The sequence below is a fragment of the Rhinopithecus bieti genome, unplaced genomic scaffold, assembly GCF_001698545.2.
Source record: "Rhinopithecus bieti isolate Rb0 unplaced genomic scaffold, ASM169854v2 scaffold_10347, whole genome shotgun sequence".
Lineage (NCBI taxonomy): Eukaryota > Metazoa > Chordata > Mammalia > Primates > Cercopithecidae > Rhinopithecus > Rhinopithecus bieti.
Window position 1 is genome coordinate 5856185 of NW_016806836.1, and position 20595 is coordinate 5876779.

General features: G+C 45.6%; 1 protein-coding gene across 1 annotated transcript in view; it reads left to right on the plus strand.

Annotated features, from left to right (window-relative positions):
• PTPRT (protein tyrosine phosphatase receptor type T) overlaps nt 1–20595 on the plus strand; it is an 890462-nt gene that overhangs the window by 812043 nt on the left and 57824 nt on the right. The window contains exons 17-18 of the mRNA XM_017878051.1: nt 14253–14340; nt 14651–14773. Coding sequence (XP_017733540.1) covers nt 14253–14340; nt 14651–14773 — 211 coding nt within the window. The remainder of the gene's footprint in view (nt 1–14252; nt 14341–14650; nt 14774–20595) is intronic.

A 20595-nucleotide genomic window follows, 5' to 3' on the forward strand; every position in this document is an offset into this window, starting at 1 on the left:
GCCCATCTCGGCCTCCCAAAGTGCTGGGATTACAGGCTTGAGCCACCGCGCCCGGCCAGTTTCATGTTAAATTGAGTTTGCAGTATCCATTAGACATATTAGTGTCTCCATGTAGCAAGGAGGTAGTTGGATCTATGAAGCTGAAATTTGGTAAAGAAGCCTGGGCTGGAGAGAAACTTTTGGGAGTTGTTGGCCTAGAGATGATTAAAGCCACACTGGGTGAGGTCACCAAGCAAGTGAGTATAGACAAAGACAAGGACCTAGGACCAGGCCTTTCAGAATTTCAACTTTAAGATATGGGAGCATTTTCCATGGGACAGACACTGTACTAGGCTCTGGGAACTGAAATAGAGCCCTTGCCTTCTAGGGAACGTAGAGCCTATTCTTAGAGACCAAAAAAATGCCACCATAGAGGTATATCCAGAGCTATGAGAATCCTTAGGGGTGGGATGCATTAACCCAGCCTAAAGGTCAACAGCCAGTGGCTTTCTGGAAGACATAAAGCCCAAAGCTTGAGAAGTAGGAAGAACCAAAGTAAAGAAGGGAAGGGTGTTCCAGGCACAGCGGCTAGCATAAGCTATGGCACGGGAGTCTGCACAGCAGGTTGAGTGAGGGGAACCATAAACGGTTTGGGAGGAAGCATGGAGGGAGATGGGGCTGAAATTGTCAACAGGGGCCAAGATGAAGCAAAAGGCGAGTATTTGTTATGCTAATGAGTTTGGGTTGTAATCAAGAAGCCACTGGAGCCATAGAAGAGAGCAGGACTTTTTAAAGTAGATTTGCGTTTTAGATCTTGTAGAGATCAGAGCAGGGACAACAGAGGCAGGTAGGCGTCTGGGACAGTAATTCAAGGAAAATATGGGGCTGCCCAAACCAGGAGACTGGGCCCAGAGCCCAGACAAGCCTACGCACTTTCTCTGCATGTAGAGCCATAAAATCAGCTTGTTCTCATTGGCATGAAAACTTGAGTCTCTCAATATATATTTTAAGTTCAATTATTTGAAATAATGTGTGAACCATCTTGAATTGAGAGTCAAAATGCCTGGAATCAAGCCCTATAACAATTATGAAGTATTCAGGTGACCTTAGGCAGGTCCCTCTCCTCTGGGCCTCCATTTCCACATTTATGCTGTGGGAGCAAAGGGGTTTGTCAAAGTGATCCAAAGAACCCTTCTGTCACTGATATTCTGGGAGTCTAAATAAGAACCAATCAGCCGGGCCAGCTGGGCCTCCCTCCCACTGATGGTCGCATGGGAACCTCACTGTCTGGGGCTACCACTCCCATGGTTATGTCTCAAGTTCTAAAAACCACAATTGGCCAAGGGCCTTGGGTTCCTAGGAGCTCAAGGAGGCCCAAGGCAAATTAACTTCACCTGCCAGACAGATCCAAGCCTCAGTCAGAGGCTTTCAATTTGGGTTGCACATTAGAATTACCTGGGGAAGTTTTAAAAAAACACCAATGCTCAGGCCACATTTCAGATGAGTTTCACTTGGGGTGGGATGTATACTTCAGTGTTTTCTAAGCCCTCCCATTGATGGGAATATACTTTTAAAGCTGAGAACCACTAAGAAAACCCATGGAGTCCCCAGCATGTGCCCTGCTTGTGCCCACAGACCCATCCCCTGGCGTGCTCTGCCAACCCTCAGGTCTACTCCTGCTGATGAAAGGGCATGTGATTCTGAACCATATGCCCTTCCTATTAAAGTCAAGGGCATGTGATTCTGAACCACAGCATCCTCCCTCCCCAGCCTGCTTCCCCCCAGCTCCAGTTCTCCCACCTGCCCCTGTTACACAGCAAAACCCTAAGCATCACAGCAAAAGATAAGAGATGTGGGCTGGAGAGCCGAGTTGTCTGTGTCCCATGTAACGCTGCCATGGTAGTCAGAAGAGCAGCAGGTTTAGGGAAGATGAGGGAGAATAGGAAGAGGTGACTTTGTCATGGAGAGAAAGAAGAAGCACGTTCATCCCAGTTCAATCAAGAGAGCCTGTCGTCGTAATGAATGGAACCAGCCCAGTAGGGCAACCAGAAGGTATCTGGTTATTACAGCTCCATTAAGACTATTTAAAGCAACAAGGAACAGCTGTGAGGAATATGATGCAGCCTAATGAAGAGCAAACATTTGTTCATTTTCTAGCTCGAGATGGACACTCCATATGTATGGTTTTTGTGGGGAAGGCCTGTATTGCCATCTAGCTCTTAGTCATCTGTGGGTAATGGGGTGATGGCAGGCAGGCAGCTTTTGAATGGGGTATAACTATAGAGATGGAAGTTTCAGGTCACCCCAGGTGCTCCCTTCTCTGCTCAGAGCCCCCTAAGCAGTGTCCGAGGACACCTCTGCTTCTCCCATAAGGTTTGCTCTCCTCAGTTGGTAACAGAGTGATAGAATATCCCATCACAGGCAGCCCCAGAAAGGTTCTGGTTCAGCTCCTCAATTTGTAGATGGGCATGGTTCTAGGGAGGGGCATGAGGAATTACTGGCCCATGCCCAAATCATGAATGGGAAATCCATGGGATTCTTCAACTCTGGGAACTCATAATGACCAAAATAGTAGTACCTGGGCTCCACCTGCTCGCTTCACACCACTCCACCCCCAGATTGATAAAACAAGACAATAAGCCATTACAGGGAGTGGCCAAAAGTCATCAGTGACCCATGTGGTTTCAAACTTGGGAGTTTTCCAGCAGGAAAGAGTTCACATGGAAGAGACTATTACCAAGGTTATGATCATGGAAGAGTTACCAAGGATCGTGGAAGAGTTACCAAGGTTATGATCATGGCCCCTGGCAGTCTGCCTCTTCAATGTAGCTGGCTGCAAGTTTAGAGAAGAGTTGCTGGCCTAGAGTCAGCCACCCAGAAGCTCATGTATGACCATGGAGATGAGTGTAGGCAGCTGGAAGTCTGTAGCCTGAAGTGAGTTATGGGATCCCCAAGATTGTAGGCTCACAGCTGGGAGGAATAGAGGTACCCTTGTGTGAGATTCCCCATTAAGGGAAAAGGGAAGAGACTCAGTCTTTCCCTTTTAGCATATTTTTATTGTTCTACTTACAATATTGTTTGTAACAGAGCACATGGTGGGGTTTTGTGTATTTAATACAGGATCTCCCCCAACCAAGTGAGCAATTTTCAGGTGGTACTATAGAAAAATCCTTTGACCAAGAGTCAAAACCTGGTTATCAATCTGCTCCTGAGACTCTAGGTGGTCTTGGGCAAGACTCTTCCCTCTCCGGGTCTCATTTTCATCTGTGAAATGTTTCACTACAGGCTTAGCATGAAATTCTAAAGGTTGATAGCATATGCTTCTATTTTATGAACATTCATGTGGCCAGAAACACTGACTAAGTATTTATTGTGCACCTAACACTGTTTGGGCACTGGAGATAGAAAGCTAAATAAAGAAAATAAAGACGCTACTTTAAAGAAAGCTCATGGTCTTGTCGCACCATGTAATGATGTAACAGAACTGTAGTTCAAATGCTTTGGAGACACACTTGCTTTTTGTCACTTCTTGTTGCCAAAATCTATCAGAAGTTTCACAAAAGATAAGACTCTGAGTTAGAGAGAAGTAGAAGAAGACGGGTAGAGGAGAAGGTTGTGTATAAGAGGGAGCTACATGTGCAAAGCTTGGAAGCAAAAAACGAAACGATTAAAATGCTGCAGCCAGCTTCTTGAGGAGAAACAAAGATGCCTGCCTATGAAAGGAGAAATAAAATGAAACTAGTTAGGGAGATTTAATAGGAATCTTATACCCCTTGCACAATTTTCTTGAAAAGAGTTACCAAGGTTATGATCATGGCCCCTGGCAGTCTGCCTCTTCACCATAGCTGGCTGCAAGTTCAGAGGAGAGTTGCTGGCCTAGAGTCAGCCACCCAGAAGCTCATGCATGACCATGGAGACGCGTGTAGGCAGCTGGAAGTCTGTAACCTGAAGTGAGTTATGGGGATCCCCAAGATTGTAGGCTCACAGCTGGGAGGAATAGAGGTACCCTCATGTGAGATTCCCCATTAAGCTAAAGACTTCTTGAAGGCAGGGAATTTGTCATCTAAAGGAGGTCTTGTAGCTTTTAATTGGGCCTTTTAAAAAGTGCTTTGTGACTTGCATGCAGACTTGCACTCAACTTCTCTGCCTTGATCAAAGCTCCTGTCACAGACAAATACCCCCATCTTGCTGCAATCTGATTTTCTACTTAGCTTCACCAGCAGTACTCATAAATTACTGTCTATTTAGTGACATGGTACGCAATAATATTTGCTCTCCTGATGCCACTGAGTAGACATCATTAGTCATCCTCTTCTGCCTTCTCTGTCCACATTTATAATCCCTAAGTCTTGTGCTTTTTGGCACAGAAGGTAGAATTTGTTGAAAGCTTGGCCTCTGCCAAGGCCACCACTAACTCCTACAGCACCTTAGAGTGAAATAGCAAAAGGTGCACCTGTCTCAAGATATTTGACTGTCACCTTGCAGAAAATGTTCATAATAAATATGGAAACCCTAAAATTTCTGCCATATGCATGGTGCTTCCGTAGGTGCAATGCTCTTGGATTGTGCATAACCTGCAGAGTTGTGATTCCCTTGTCACCCACAAGCTGACCATCGACATCAGTAAATGTGTTCACTGAACCTGTGGACCACAATAGAGGCCAGACCTTAGGCTCCCAACAGATCATGAAACATTCCCATTCCCTAAATGCTATTTTACCTACACCTAGAGGGACCAGCTTGTTCCAATTTGCCCAAAATGGTCCCAGTTTTCAAACTTATAGTCCTACATCCTGGGAATCCCTTTGGTCTGAGACAAATCAGAATAGATGTTTCAGAGAGTTCCCATCTTTGCCCTTGTAAGAAAAAAAAAACCAAACACTGGATGTTTCTACCATTGTGAAAGACTATGTGGCAATTCCTCAAGGATCTAGAACCAGAAATACCATTTGATCCAGCAATCCCATTACTGGGTATATACCCAAAGCATTATAAATAATTCTACTATAAAGACATACGCACACATATGTTTACTGCAGCACTCTTTACAATAGCAAAGATTTGGAACCAACCCAAATGCCCATCAGTTATAGACTGGATGAAGAAAATGTGGCATATATATACCATGGAATACTATGCAGCCATAGAAAAGAGTGAGTTCATGTCCTTTGCAGGGACATGGATGAAGCTGGAAACCATCATTCTCAGCAAACTAACACAGGAACAGAAAACCAAACACCGCATGTTCTCACTCATAAGTGGGAACTGAACAAAGAGAACACATGGACACAGGGAGGGGAATATGACACCCCGGGCCTGTCGGGGGTTAGTGAGGAGGGCAAGAGGAGGGAGAGTATTAGGACAAATACCTAATGTATGTGGGGCTTAAAACCTAGATGACAGGTTGATAGGTGCAGCAAACGACCATGGCACATGTATACCTATGTAACAAACCGGCACGTTCTGCACGTGTATCCCAGAACTTAAAGTAAAATTTAAAAAAACATCCTGGATGTTTTTGACTGAAGATGGCAAGAGAATGATTTCCACAGGTGGGCCAAAAAGGTTCAATATTATATCACTGGGATAGAAGATATGGAAGATGGAAGATTCTGAGCACCTACTGTGTAGCAGGCATTGTGCCAGGTGCTATGGGTATTGTCTTGGGTAGTCACTAATGATCACAAAATTCTGTGGGGTGTGTTATTTTCCATTTTTAAAAATTTACTATAAAATTAATTTTGGGAGGGTGTACAGTTTTATGAGTTTTAACTAATGCATAGAGTTGTATAAACACCAACACAATCAGGACACATGAGAATTTCATCAACCAAAAAGTTACCTTGTGCTACTTCTGTATAGTTAAAGCCTTCCCCACCCATAACCTGCAGGATGTATTACTGACTGTTTTCAGAAATGTTTATTGACACTCAAAATGGTGAACTTATTTGCAGTAAAAATATTAAAACACTCTAGTCTGTCCACCTTTTGCAAAGCTCTGCCTTTTCCCTGACTTGTATACACAGTGTGCAAGGGGTATTTCTTGATAAGACAAATGAAGGAAAGACCCAGGTAAAATGGTGCCTCCTTGCTGAAGACCTCTCCAGAGTCTTCCCTGCACCAGGAGAGCACAGTGCTGGGCAGGGGTGTGGGGAAATCCTGGCAGGCTGGACTGAACATGGAGGAGGCAAGCCCTCAGCTGTGCCCTGGAGCATCAGCCAGGAACTGTCTCATCAGCGATCCCTGGGCCTGGTTTTGCTGCACCCGAGGGCATAACATAACCAATTATCTCCAGGGATACAGTCAAGTGAAGGGGAGTGAAGGGGGGCATTGCAAATGGCAGAATCTGCTGAGGATAGAAAGTGAACAGGTAAATGAAATGGGCTGGCACGCCCTCAGCCTTGAATTGGGAGCAAGCTGCTCTAGGAAGCTTTGTGTTTTGACATCTTACTATTTTAGGCATAATTCAAAAAGCCTTAGATGCAAAGAAGAGTATCTCAAGAAGGATGGCAAGCTTCTGTTGGTTTGGCTCAGTAGAGCCAGGTAGAAGAAAAAATTAGCCACACAGGCATCAGGGATCATTCTCAGTTCTAGCAGATAATTAATATACTAAATGGGACATTAAGGTAGGTTTCATAGTCCTGTGGACTAAGTCAGCACAGCAGAACACAAGAAGTCTGTGACTTGTGGTCATGTGGTCTGAGCCTCCCATGGACTCAGCTCTGTGGATAGGAGGGTGGGTTGCAATCACAGGGAGAGTTAGTCTGGGGCAGGTATCAGATGATAATTTTATTCTAAAATCTATAAAGCCTATCATCAAGGATAAAGAAGATTCCAGTGACAAGCACTGTCTGCCATTTATCATAATGCTGGCACTGGCTCAGCCTCCTCCTCAAAGTTTCTGGGCCAGGCGTGGTGGCTCACACCTGTAATCCCAGCACTTTGGGAGGCCAAAGCGGGCAGATCACCTGAGGTCGGGAGTTCAAGACCAGCCTGACCAACATGGAGAAACCCTGCCTCTACTAAAAATACAAAAATTAGCCGGATGTGGTGGCACAGGACTGTAATCGCGGCTAACTCGGGAGGCTGAGGCAGGAGAATCACTTGAACCCAGGAGGCGGAGGCTGCGATGAGCCGAGATCGTGCCATTGTACTCCAGCCTGGGCAACAAGAATGAAACTCCATCTCAAAAAAAAAGAAATTCCAAAACATTCCCATTTAATTATAATAAAACTCACGTTCTTGTCCTTGGTCCACAAGACCTTGATTGAACACCCTGCTCCAACCCCAAGCCAAATCCACATTATTTGTCATCCTCCTCTTATTCTCTCTGCTCTGGAGAGCCTCCCTTCAAATTCTAGAACACAAATAATTTATTCCATCCCAGAGCCTCTGCACTTGCTGTTCCCTCTGAATGGAACCTTCTTTCCCCAGCTCTTGCCAAAGCTGGTACCTGCTTATCCTTTAGTTTTTAGCTGAAATGTATTGGCCAGAGATCAGCAGGGACACACCTCCTGGAGTTGGGTTTATCACTTGTTGCAGTGAGGTACATGCATACCTGGAAGTGCGCATTCCTGTGGGACATTTCAGGAAAAAGATGTTATAAAGGACTCAGAATGTGGGCTGTGTTCGCTGATTTCAAAGAGTGCCTAAGGAGGTGAGGCTTTGTTTTAGGTTGGACACATTGGGAAGTGGTATGATTAGGTATCTTAATACATCTTACCTAAAAGAAGGGAAGATCAGATAGAGGCTAGAGCTGTAATTGGCAAAGAATCGGTAGTCACTTATATTAACCAGAATAGGGAGGTGTTTGGTCTTTTTTTTTTTTTTTTTTTTGGCTTGGAGAATGTTCATATTTTTGTCTGCGTCCAGATACAACTTGTTTTTGTCTTGTTTCATCGTGGCCTCAGAGCGGCCTTGCCTGTGGTTGGTCTTCCGTGAAATTATCCATGTTCAGCAGGAGAACACCAAGGCCCACCTGTGCCAGGTCAGCTCCCAGAATTCAGGGGCTGCTTTTCTCCCTCTCAGATCTCCCCTTTTCAGAGTTTTGCCCACACCACCCTATGTAGTCCCTTGCCCCGGTCCCTGTCTATCCCAGCACCTGGCATCCAGATGGTCTCTGGGGAAGGAAGGAAGTGACCAAGGGAAGGAGTGGGGACAGACTCAGTGTATATTCTTGGGCAAGTCATTTCCTGTCTCGGGACCTCACTTTGCTGATCTATAAAATGAGTCAATAATTTTCTCAAAAGACCCTTCCAAATCTGACTTTTGAGGATTCTATAAATACCATGGCGCAGCTCTCCAGGGACAAGGACATCCCCAAATACATTTTTTGAACAACAACAACAAAAAAAGACTGCCTTGGAAAAGCAACACTGTTGAAGAGTAGGAAACATTTTCACACGCAGAGAGAAATGTAAAAATAGGGCTCAGCACTCTCAGGAGAAGAGAATGACAAAAGGAAAGCGGAGATTGATAATGGATGAATATAATGAGATGGCAATTTTGGTTTCAAAAGAATGTGATTAGCACCTAATGACTGCCACCATTCCCTGGTCAATCTACTGTAACTAGCCACTAATGGAAAAATAATGCCCTCGGCTTGCTCACTTTGAAGATGGAGATGAGTCTCTCTTTCATACTTTTCCCCCTCATATTTTTTTTTCCTTCAAGAGATTAGCCCTTATTAGATTGTAGCTCCCCAAAAAGGGAAATGGATGTGTGATCAAAGTCTGCCAATTACGGGGTCATTACCACTCCCTCCCAGTGGCTCTATTAGGCATCCCTCCTCTGCTTCTGTCAACATCATCACAGCCTCCAGGCCCACTCAGTCCCCTTCAGCCTCCACTAAGGGAGACGGAGGCTCCCAGGACCATGACAGGGCCTGTGTGGTTCCCCACAAAGTGCCACTCACTTATCACAACTGTTCTGTTTGGTTTAGGATTGTCGAGGGATAGGTGCATGCTGGGTTGTCTCCTGGAAGGCATGGTGTTTGTTGATGGTGAGAGGACCCCAAACTGCCATTCAAGGATTCTGGGAGTGAACAGAAGAGACTTTCATCAAATCTCTGCAGGATGTCACAGGACAGAAAGGGCACACATTTACTCTCTGGGGCCCCATGAGATGTCATAGGCAAAGTACAGTGAGATTGAATAAAGAAAAAACTCTGGCGAGTCTGTCCGAAAGTGAGGCCAAAAGTTGGAGAAGTGGTGAGCTATCTGTCATGGAGGGTATCCAAGTGATAGATGCTATGGATCTGCTTCTCAGCTGCTTGGAAGGCCATTGTGGATGGGAACTCAACTAGGCCATTTTCAAGGTCACCGACACCCCTAAGATCCCAGGATATTTGCCCTCTGAAAGCACAGAAGCCACCTCATTCACTAATTATTTCACTCATTCATTCATCCTAAAGAGGTCTTTCAAGCACATCTGAAGTATAGAGCCAGCATCACGTTCTGGAGACACAGTCATCACAAAGATGCTGCCCTTTCCCTGGAGAAGCCCATGGCCAAGTTGAGAAACAGAGTTAAATTATGAGATGCAAAGAAGTCCATCTAATAATAGAAGTAACTGGCTTTACCTGGGGATGCAGTGGGGTGAGGGAGAGTGAACAGAGAAGATTCCACAAAGAAGATGCCTGCACTGAGTTTTGAAGGATATGTAGGAGTTTGTCAGATGGACTCAGGTGGAAGGGAATTTCAGGCAAAGGGAACAGCATGTGAAAAGTCCTATAAAGTTTAAATACCTTATAACTGGCAATATAGATATAAGGACAAGAATTGAGGCTGCAGGGGCATTTGGGGTGAAGTCGTTAAGGAAGTTGCACTAAAGAGTTTGAAATGTATCCTGAAGGCAATGGCAAGAGGAGTCACTGGGTCCTATTCACATTTTAGAAAGATCTCTCTAACTACAGTGGAGAATGGATTGGAAGGGACAAACCCAAAACAAAAGAAACCAATGAGGAGACTCGTAGGGAAGTATTTTAAAGTCACTATTTGCAAAAATTATGGCTGCATAGCAGCATTAGCTGGGGAGCTTTAAACACTACCAGTGCCCGTGCCCCACCCCAGAGAGTCTGACTTCATTGGTCTTGGGGGGGACCTTGCCTTTGGGAGTCGTAAAGCCTCCCCAGATGATTCTAATGTGCAGTCATAAAGAGACCTTAAGATAATGGTAACCCAAACCCTGGCACATGGCAAGTACTCAACACAATTCTTTTTTCAAAAAATCAGTATGAAAACAGTCATGCTGTCCTGCTTTTGGCTTCACCTCACTTTCAGGGGGACATATTTGGATGAACAATTGGCTTTTATCACAGAGGGTTTCAGGTACAAAATCTACCCTCAAAAGATCATCTTCGACATCCAGAAATCCAGTGCTGCTAACACTGAAAGCAGCAACCTCCCTTCACATACAGAGAACAGACCTGGAAAGTTGCCTGGAGGAGCTGGAGCTACCTGGCTGGGATAGAGGAGGAGGCTAGGGCTGGAATCTGAGTTCTAAGAGTTACCTGCAGTACCTAGAAGCATCTTCCACCTAGAGATGTCCTAAATTGGTGGCAGGATGGATGCAAGGTTTGGTAGAATGAGGAGCAAGAAGAGAAACAGGAAAAGAAGGAGAAAGAACAAGGGAGAAAAGTGAGACATAAGCCCCACATTTGTAAAATGAGCACTTACCTATCCTTATAACATTTTTGCCCTACCCAGATTTAGGTCAGAGATTGATGCCCAAAGCCTAGCACCTGTTTTGATTCTCTTCTAGGATGTTTGTCTAAGGACATTGGACATAGAACAAAATTATGACCCATTAATAGCTAGGACGGCACTTTATTACCACAATCTAAAACCTAAGAAAGGCTAAGTTGTAGAATATGGCTCAGCCTGAGAAGTCCAGGCAAAGAACTCATTCCTGTACCCTCTAATGAATCTGAAGTTGCTAGGTAGCAGAATGAGCACGAATTCCACCTACTCAACCACTGCATGGATGAGGATCATAGTCATGCTTCTATAATAAAAGCAAGCTATAGCCATAGGCTAAATCTAGCCCAACACCTATCTATCTATCTATCTATCTATCTATCTATCTATCTATCTATCTAATTATTTATTGAGACAAAGTCTCACTGTTGCCCAGGCTGGAGTGCAGTGGGGTGATCTTGGCTCACTACAACCTCCACCTCCTGGGTTCAAGCAATTCTTTTGCCTCAGCTTCCTGAGTAGCTGGGACTACAGGCATGTGTCACCATGCCCAGCTAATTTTTGTATTTTTAGTACAGATGAGGTTTCACCATATTGGCCAGGCTGGTCTTCAACTGCTGACCTTGTGATCTGCCTGCCTCAGCCTCCCAAAGTGCTGGGATTACAGGCATGAGCCACTGCACCCGGTCCCAGCGCCTATTTTTGTAAATAGAGATGTATTGGAACACAGCCATGGCCATTTGTTTGCTTTTTATCTGTGACTGTTTTCACTCTACAACAGTAGAGTCGAGTATGAGTTTGAGTTGTTGCAACAGAGTCTACACAACTCACAAAGCCCAAACTGCTTTCTAGTTTGCCCATTACAGAAAAAGCATTCCAACTCCCACTCTAGGAAAAGACTCACTCAGGTTGATTTAACACTTGACAGACCAGATGCAAGACAGGTGGAACCGTGCGTGAGCACTGACCTGTTCAGAATCTGCCAATAAAACAGGGCTTATTGAGGGGCTGAATTTCGGATCAACCTGGTTACAGGTTCTTCCTTGCTTAGGATGGACCTAGTAAGGAATAGATGGGCAAAGGCAAGGCTGGTGTATTAAGATGAATGGTGGGTTCTCCTGCACTGCTGACAGAGAGCTGTGTAGACTGAAGGTGTTACAAATTCAGTCTCAGAAGCAATGCAAGGGCATGAGCAGGATGTTCAGCCTATACTACTAAAGGTAGGGTAGAGACAGTAATCAAAACACGGTCTGATCATCATGCTTCTACAGCTTTTCTATAGCTGTTTCCACGCCCTTAACTGCCCGTCCTCCCTCTCTATGAAATAACTGACTGTACCCTTCCCTGTATTTCCATACCACTTGACTCGTAACTCTTGCAAATTGTCTCATGTTTGTTGACTTGTCTGTCTTATTGGTGTTTGCCATCCTCTTAAACTGACTGATGACTTCTATCTCCTCCCTACCCCTAAGCTCTGGGTGTCTGTGTCCAACTGCCTATTCAACATCAGCTTGGATGTCTAATAGGCATCTCAAATGTGGCTGCCATTATTTGTTATTTTGAACATATTTTTTTAAAGTATGAAGTATTCAATGCTAGGCACTCTTCTAAGCACTTTACCCAAAATACAACACTTAATTCTTACCTCCCCAATCCTGTTTCTAACCCAGGCTTCTCCATCTCAATAAATAACATCTCTCTCCACTCAGTTCTTCAGTGATCTAAGGGTCAGCCTTCATTCCTCTCTTTCCTTCACAGTCGGCATCTGTGGCAGATGTGTTGGTGCCCTGCACACATCCACTCTACACTCACTGTTCCCATGTATGCCCACCTGATGGTTTCCTCCTGTAAGCACCTGTGACTTTTTGCCTGAGGGCTTCTTCAAGACAGAAGAATATGCACACTCTGCCCATAGAGCATGGAAGAAGTGCTGGGGAGTTTCCAAGAGTTGTCCTCAACCAATACTGGATGAGAACTCATCAATAACTACCCCAACTTTGCACCACCCCCATGGTGGGATAGCTGTGAGGCATGAGATGTGCCCACTGGATTAAGCCCCAGTTGCCCACAGTGGTAACCTGCTCATTGATGGGCCCTATATCGACTTCATTCCCTTGATTGTACCACTTCCCCATTCTCCCACCCAAACTCCCTGGGATTGCCTCCCAAACAAACTACTTGTGCCTGACTTCTTATCTCTGAGTCTGCTTCTGAGCAACCCAAGTCAACAATATTCAACTGAACATCCTGCAAATAATCACTTCTCACACGTCCACCACCACCACCCTTGTCTAAGAGTCCAAGGTACCATCATGTGTTGCCTGGAGTACTGCCACAACTTTCTAGCAGATCTCCCTGCTTCCTCCATGGCCCTCCCAGAGCCTGTGTTCCATACATGAGCCAGATTGTACTTTGTAATACATGAATCAGATCAGATGATTCCCCTGCCCAAAACCCTCTGATGATTTTTCATCATACTTAGAATAATGCCCAATTAATTAACTAGTAATAGCAATGCCTCATATAATCTGGACTCCCCCATCCACTCTAGATACTACCATTACTAATTCTCCCCTCTTCACATCACTCCAGTCCTTGAATATGGTCATTTGGTTGCTGCCTGACCATCTTTGCACCTGTTGTTCCCTCTGCCTGAAAAGCACTTTCTACTTTTCTTGGTGTGACTGGTTCTTTCATATTAAGGAATTACAGTATCTATCATTAATGAAGTTCCCCTTATCTGCAGTTTTGCTTTTCATGGTTTCAGTTACCCAAGGTCAACTGCAGTAAAAAAAAAATTAAGATATTTAGAGAGAGAGAGAAAGACTGCATTTACATAACTTACAGTATATTGTTGTCATTCTATTGCTGTTCTTAATCTCTTGCTATGCCTAATTTATAAATTGAACTTTATCACAAGTATGTATGTATAAGAAAAAACATAGTATATATAGGGTTCGGTAATATCCATGGTTTCAGGAGTCCCCACTGGGGGGTCTAGGAACAAATCCTCCAAGGATAAGTGAGGACTACTGTAACTTAAATGTTACCTTCTTGGAGAAGCCCTCCCAGAGTGTATAATCTGAAATAATTCTCATTCCTCATCACTATCCCTTTATCCTGCTTTATTTTCATCATAGCATTTTTCATATCTAAAATTACACATTTACTTTTTCATTTGCTACATTTCCTAGTTGACTGGAAGCTCAAGGGGAACTTGTCTGTTTCTCTCTATCCCTAGTACCTAAAACAGTGCCCAGCCCATGTTAGGGGCTCAATAAGTATCTGTTGAGTGTATGAATGAATAATTCAATGAATGGACAAGCGATTCCCCTACTGGGCTAGATTGTGAACTCATGACACAGAAGACATCAATAACATTTGAAACAATGAACAAGAGAATTGGTCCATGGACAGACCAAAATCTACGTCCTCCCCAGGCCCCATCCAAGGACATCCAGCCCTTTCCACTAGGAGTCCCATTGCACTGGGTCTCACTTCCCCCTGTTGGTTCATCTCCACTTATATAAAGCTCCTATCTCCGGCCACTCTAACCACTCTGTCCTTGCTTTTTAGGCCTTACCAGAGGGGCAGACAGCTTCGTGGGACACAGCCAAGGAGGATGAAAACCGCAATAAGAATCGATATGGGAACATCATATCCTGTAGGTGCCCTTCTGGGAGCTCCTAAGATTCGGGTGTTGAGGACACAGGGGAAAAGAGGCTATTACTATTATTTACCTGGAATTTGTTATCAAATAATCTTTGATGTCTCTAGCTTTGTATCCACATGCCAAGATGGAAGCTTTATTTCAGCCTTATTGTCATCCCTAGACTGGATGACAGAGCATGGCTGATCTCAGCTGAAGGGAGCAGGCAGGGAGCTGGGTCAGGGCAGAGCAGAACCATGAAGCCTCTTGGGGAAGAACCTCTGAAGGCTGGGTCTCACCGAGCATTGCCTGCTCAATTCCTCAGGTCGGGGAGGAAGCCCAGCCAAAAGGGCTGGCATGCAGAAGACCCCACAGCTGGACAAAGAGATGAGCTCTGTGTTCCCAGAAGCTCCTCTAATTCAAAGGAGGACTTTGGCAGCAACCTGGGGTGAGGAGCATGGGCCCCAGCCTATGAGGGAGGGGCCAGGAGCACCCGGGCAAGAGAATGGTGCTCCTCCAAGAAGGTGGAGTCACATTGGCTGATGCTCAGAAGTAAAGGCTGATGCTCAGAAGAAGCCAGTAACTCTGGCATACACCTGGGGCTTGGGGTATGCCCAGCTCAGGCCCCACAGGAGCCCGGGGCTACTCCTATCATACAAGAGACAGAGTTTAAGGCAACACAGATTCTACCTGACCCCACTATAGCAGGGCAGGGGCTCCGAGGTGAGGGTCTGCCCTCAGGTCTGCATCAGTGCAGCTCGGGAGGTACTGAGCCTGCAGGGGAAAGCATGTTCTTATGCAGGGCTGAGGAAGGACATTGCCTTTGCTCAACAATGAGATTTACCTTTCCTGTAGGCAACCCCAGTGAGTGACTCATTGATGAAGTCAGCGGTGCAGAGTAGTTAGCGCCCTCTGGAGTCAAACTGCCCAGGTTTCTATCCCAACTGTAGGGCCCCGGGAAAGTTACCTGACCTCTGTAAACTTTCGTTTCCTCCCCTTTAAAATGATGAAGATAATAGGAGGAGCATTTAAATGCACATAAAACTCTTGCTGCAGTGCCTGGCACCATTACTCTTACCCATAGGGTTACTTTCTTGAGGTCACTGATGAGCAGCATGGATCTATCATTCCACCTTATTTCATTAACCAGGATTCACTGAGTACTCAGGACATGTCCTGTGGGGACATGGAATAAGGCAGGTTGGTGAGGGAGAGGTGGGCATGATCAGATGTCTATTTTGGATAGATCACTAGGGGCAGCAGATATGGAAGGTGCACTTCATTGGGAAAGGCTGGTAGCAGAGGGATCAGTCAGCAGACTACTGCAATAGTCTCACCAAGGGATAATGGGGCCTGAACAATGACAATAACTTGTGTGTGACAGGTGCATGGTATTCAGTTCTGGGGGGCGAGGAAGAGAGAGACTGCCACATAACTGAATGTCATGCATAGGTAAAACACAAGTATTGTCACTGCCAAACATTGGTAGGTACAGCCTTCAAAGTAACATAAATATAGAGAAGACAAAGTTATCTCGTATAAAATGCTAAGCATGTATTCTAATTAGAACAGGAGTCTACAACAGCCTTTGTCTGACTCAGTGTAACCAACCTGAACCTTTTGACATCTCACCAATGGTGTGAGGAGCATCCCTTGGTCTCAGCTCAGAGTAACCCAGTTCATCCAAACGGAAAAAAAAAAAAAAAAAGGATCCTGAATGACAAATTATTTCTAGCACAATTCAGAGTTTTGTTTTGTTTTGTTTTGTTTTAACTGTCTAGACATTGCCTAAGAAAAAACTTGGAGGAAGAAAGAGTAAGATACAGGCAGATTGTAAAGGAAGAAAAAGGCAGAAGTTTTAGCTTAGCTGTTTCCTGTGCTGATTTAGGAATGGGCTATGAATGGTAGAACTAATCAGAAAACATTTATAATTTTTCTCTTGGAAGATGGTAATTCAGACAGCAAGATTTCTTGCAAGTGAAGTGTTGAGAACTGATATTCAAACAGTCAGCAAACAGGTATTAAGACTTATAACATGTGGGCCTTCTCTAAGCAGACCCTGTGATGGGTCCTGGGAGGTGGAGCTCCTGCTCCTGGGGAGCCCCCACTCCGCCACAGGGAGCTGCCTGCCCTGTCTGGTCCCCAGCATTCTCTGCTCCTGCACTGTGGATACTGTACCCTAAAATATATAGTCACTTATCTCCTTGTTAGGCTGTGAGTTCAGACAGGGTCCATACATTGTAAGTTATGTGATCTTTATCACTCTAACTTTTATTCTCTGTAAAACAGGTTTAAAAATGTCTTTCTCCTAGAGATGTGGCACAGATAAGGAAAAAATGACAGCCAGGTGTGGTGGCTCATGCCTGTAATCTCAGCACTTTGCGAGGCCGAGGCAAGCAGATCCCTTGAGCTCAGGAGTTCAAGACCAGCCTAAACCCCATCTCTACAAAAAGTACAAAACGTTAGCTGGGTGTGGGGGTGCACGCCTGTGGTCCTAGCTACTCAGAGGGCTGAGGTGGAGGCATTGCTTGAGTCCAGGAGGTGAAGGCTGCAGTGAGCCATGATTGCACCACTGCATTCCAGCCTGGGTGATAGAGTGAGACTCTGCCTCAAAAAAAAGGGAAAAAAAAAAGAAAGAGAGAAGGAAGGAAGAAAGGGGGGAAGGAGAGAAGGAGAAGGGGAAATGACTAGAGCACACTGAAGGGACCCTGAATCCTTGAGAGACAAGGATACTCAGGCTGGGCTACCTATCCAGGCCCAAGCCTAGGGGGGCCTGAGGTCAGAAGGCATGCTCTGTATCTCCCCTGGATTGCCACTGCAGCAGCCTAGCCCAGATCATCATCCGCTGTCACTTGGCGCTGCCCAATCTCCTTTCTGGTTACTCTACAGCTAATTTGGCCCCATCTTTTTGCCTGTCTGATCCCTGATAGAAGCCAGAAAAACTTCGTTGAAACATGAATTGGATGATGTCATTTTCCCACTAAAAACCCTTCAAATGATTTCCCTTCACTTTTCAGTTTTCCTTATGGAAAGGCCCTCGGCCGTCTTTTCAGTCTTATTTCACAGGATACCCTCTCTATCACAGCCTCTCCCCTGAAGCCACACTGGCTTTCCTTCAGTTCCTTGAGCTCCCCATGCCCTTCTATGTCACAGGGCCCTTGCACATTCTGTTCTATTAAAGTTCCCTTCCTTCCTCTCTGTGACCTGCAAAGGTCCATGTATTCTTCAGATCTCAGCTCAGTCATCCCTTGCTTAGGGAATTCTTCTGATCCTTTGAATATGTTCAGAGCCCCACTATTCACTCCTAGAGCACAATATATGTCTTCTTAGCCCTCGTCATGACTGTGGCTTGACAGGCATTTGGAGGAATGTTGATGGCCATCTCCATTGCTAGAATAGATGCTCCATGACAGTAGGACCACGACTCCCTTCCACTTTGGTTTCCCCAAACCTGGCCTATGGTTGGTGCCCAGTAAATAGGAACTGAGTGTGGGAGAGTCTCTGAAGGCCATGAGCAGTGGTCTCTTCTCTGCTTCCCAACTATGATAGAGAACACCCAGAAAGGAGGGGTGAAGAAAGCTGGGCCCAGTGGCACTTGGAACAATGATATTCCAGTAAGGAAGAAGATATTGAGCCTGAATGAAGACAGTGGCAAGATGGGACACAAGACAGAGAAGGATGAAAACAATCTAACCCTTCTGCGAGCTGCTTCTGAGAAGGCAGGATCCAGGAAGTCAGGAAAAATGAAGGCAATGAGAACTCCAGCGCTGGGACTGCAGAAGATGCCATCAGTGTCCCACCTACTTCCCACGGCCTCACTGTGAGCAGCACGCAGCTGGTAGGGTGGGTGTGCAGGGCCAGGATGAGGGTGAAACATGCAGGGAGATGCCCATGCTCAGCCGTTGACCCTGCATGGGCACAATTCTGGGAGCGAGCTCCTCCTTAAAGCCTATGGCTGAGGCTCTGAGCTTGTTTCACCCTAGCCCTGCCCTGCCTGCAGCTCTTAGACTGAGGACTTTCTCCAAAGCTGGGAAAGGATCCCCTGCCCAGACACAGGCAGCCTGCAAATCCTGAAGGGTTAATAACCCCAGGAGAAGCCCTCCACCACGAAATACCCCAGCTTCTTCACCGTTCCCCTGAAGTTCCTTCCAGAGTTCCCATAGGGATGAGGATGAGCTACCTGCAATCCTAATGGGGTTGAAAACTCACCCTTAATAAGCTACTTTCTCTTCCCTGTCATACATCGCCCCTTTCCTACTGGTATTCCTGTCTCCTCCTACATAAACTGCTTGGACTAAAATCTCTGTCTTAGATCTACTTCTGAGAAACCCAAATGGAGACAGAGAGAATTGAAGCACCTTGACGATACCACCGTGATGGGTTTAAATAAACCAGAATCTCCTTTCTAATGTAAGAGTCAATCATTCTGCAAGAGATCAGCGCCAGAGCAGGTCTGCATTCAGTGCTGAAAGGAGACAGTGCTGAGGTAACCAGTGAATTCAGAAAGCAGCGCAAGACATAAAGGGGAATCAAGAAAAAAAGAGAAATGGGAAAAAAAAAAAAAACCTGGAATTGAAATGGGATATGTAAAAAAGAAACAGCCCCGAGAAATGGAAACTGTTCCTGCCCTTGTATGTGTCCCTCCCAAAGGCAAAGCCTGCCGCAGCTTGATAAATAGAAATGTTCTTGGCGCAAGAAGAAAACTGGCTGTGATTAGCATCTTAAGGAACCCAGAGCACTGTGAGGCTGGAGTGGAGGACAAAGGCCCAGGCCAGGGAGAACAGAAAAGATTAAAGGGGACGAGTAGGAGGGAGGGCACTGCCTACAAATGAAACAGTGAGAGATCTTGACAAAATATCCCCTTTCTTCCAAGTGTTTCTATTTAGAATTTAGTAATAGAGACAGTGGGGTTTCTAGGGAGTGGACATGGAAAGGAAGTGAAAGGGAAGGAAGTGAATGGGTAAAATAAGAACAAAGAGTTCTTTGCTTCCAAGTAACTCTAGGACACAGACTGTTGGCAAGGGGAAATTCAGGAATCCCAAAGCATTCTCCATGTAAAGTTTTAGAGGTGCTTCCTAGACTGGCAGGAAGGAGCTGACACTGAGAAGCCGAAGTGATCACAGAGGTTGCAAATGTTACAAAATGAGGCCCCCTTCTGGGATCAGTTGTTTATAAAGGTATAATCTAGATGTAGAAAGACTACAAGGGATAGTGCAGTACCTTGGGGCTAAATTTCATCCTCAGACCACGAAGGATTCGGTAGGGAGGGGTTACCAGGACCCAAAGAGAGAGGACCTGACCAGAGGTGGGTGCGACCTTTGGTGGCAAGGCAGCCACCCATGGTGACCCCACCAAGGGGTGCTGGAGGAGTAAGTACCTCCATCACACTCTCCTCCCTCCGCCCAATCTTCTGCCTGTGCTTTCCATTGGCTGAACCCAACCAGAATCCAGAGAACAGGGGATCTGTTGACCTAATCCAGTGGTTCTCAAAGTGTAATGCCTAGAGCAGCAGCATCAGCGTGACCTGGGAACTCATTAGAGGTGCTAATTCTTGGGCTCCACCCCAGACTTACTGAATCAGAAATTCTGAGGACAGAGTCTAGCAATCTGTATTTCTAAAAGCCCTCCAGGTGATGGTGATGCATGTGCAACTTTGAGAATGTCCAATCTTGGCCATAGCAATCAGCCACCTGGATTAGAGAGCCAGATGAAGTGGAGAGGGGGTTTGAGGGCACACAGGATATCAGCACATTTTCTGAGACTTCTCTTCCACCAATCTAGGAAAAGCCACGGGGCTCAGGTGTATTGGGGTCTTAGACATGAGGTCAGGTGGGCTCAGGTTTCCATCGCAGTTCTGTTGTTTACCTTCAGCACCATCACTTCACCTCTCTGACCTTCAGGTTCTCACCTGTCAGATGGCTCTAGGGGAGCTCTCAGGATGGAGAGGCCACATTAAGCTAAATGTTTATTAAATCTGAATGTTTATTAAATTAAGTCATAGACTTTTAAGTCTAGATGAGTTAGTGTAGCCTTTTTGAGTTCACAGGCAAGAAGACATGGCCCAGAGATGGAGTGCACCCTGCCCAAGGTCACACAGCAAGTCTGTAGAACAGCCATGACTGGAGCTGTGGTCTCTTGCCTGCCAGGGTGGCACATATTCCTTACCAAACAGTCCTCTTTGTATCAAGTCACATCCATTTTCTTGGGAGAGAGAATGTGTTGCTAAGGTCCATCCTCAGAGCAGATGAGCTCTTCAGAGAGGCCCATCTT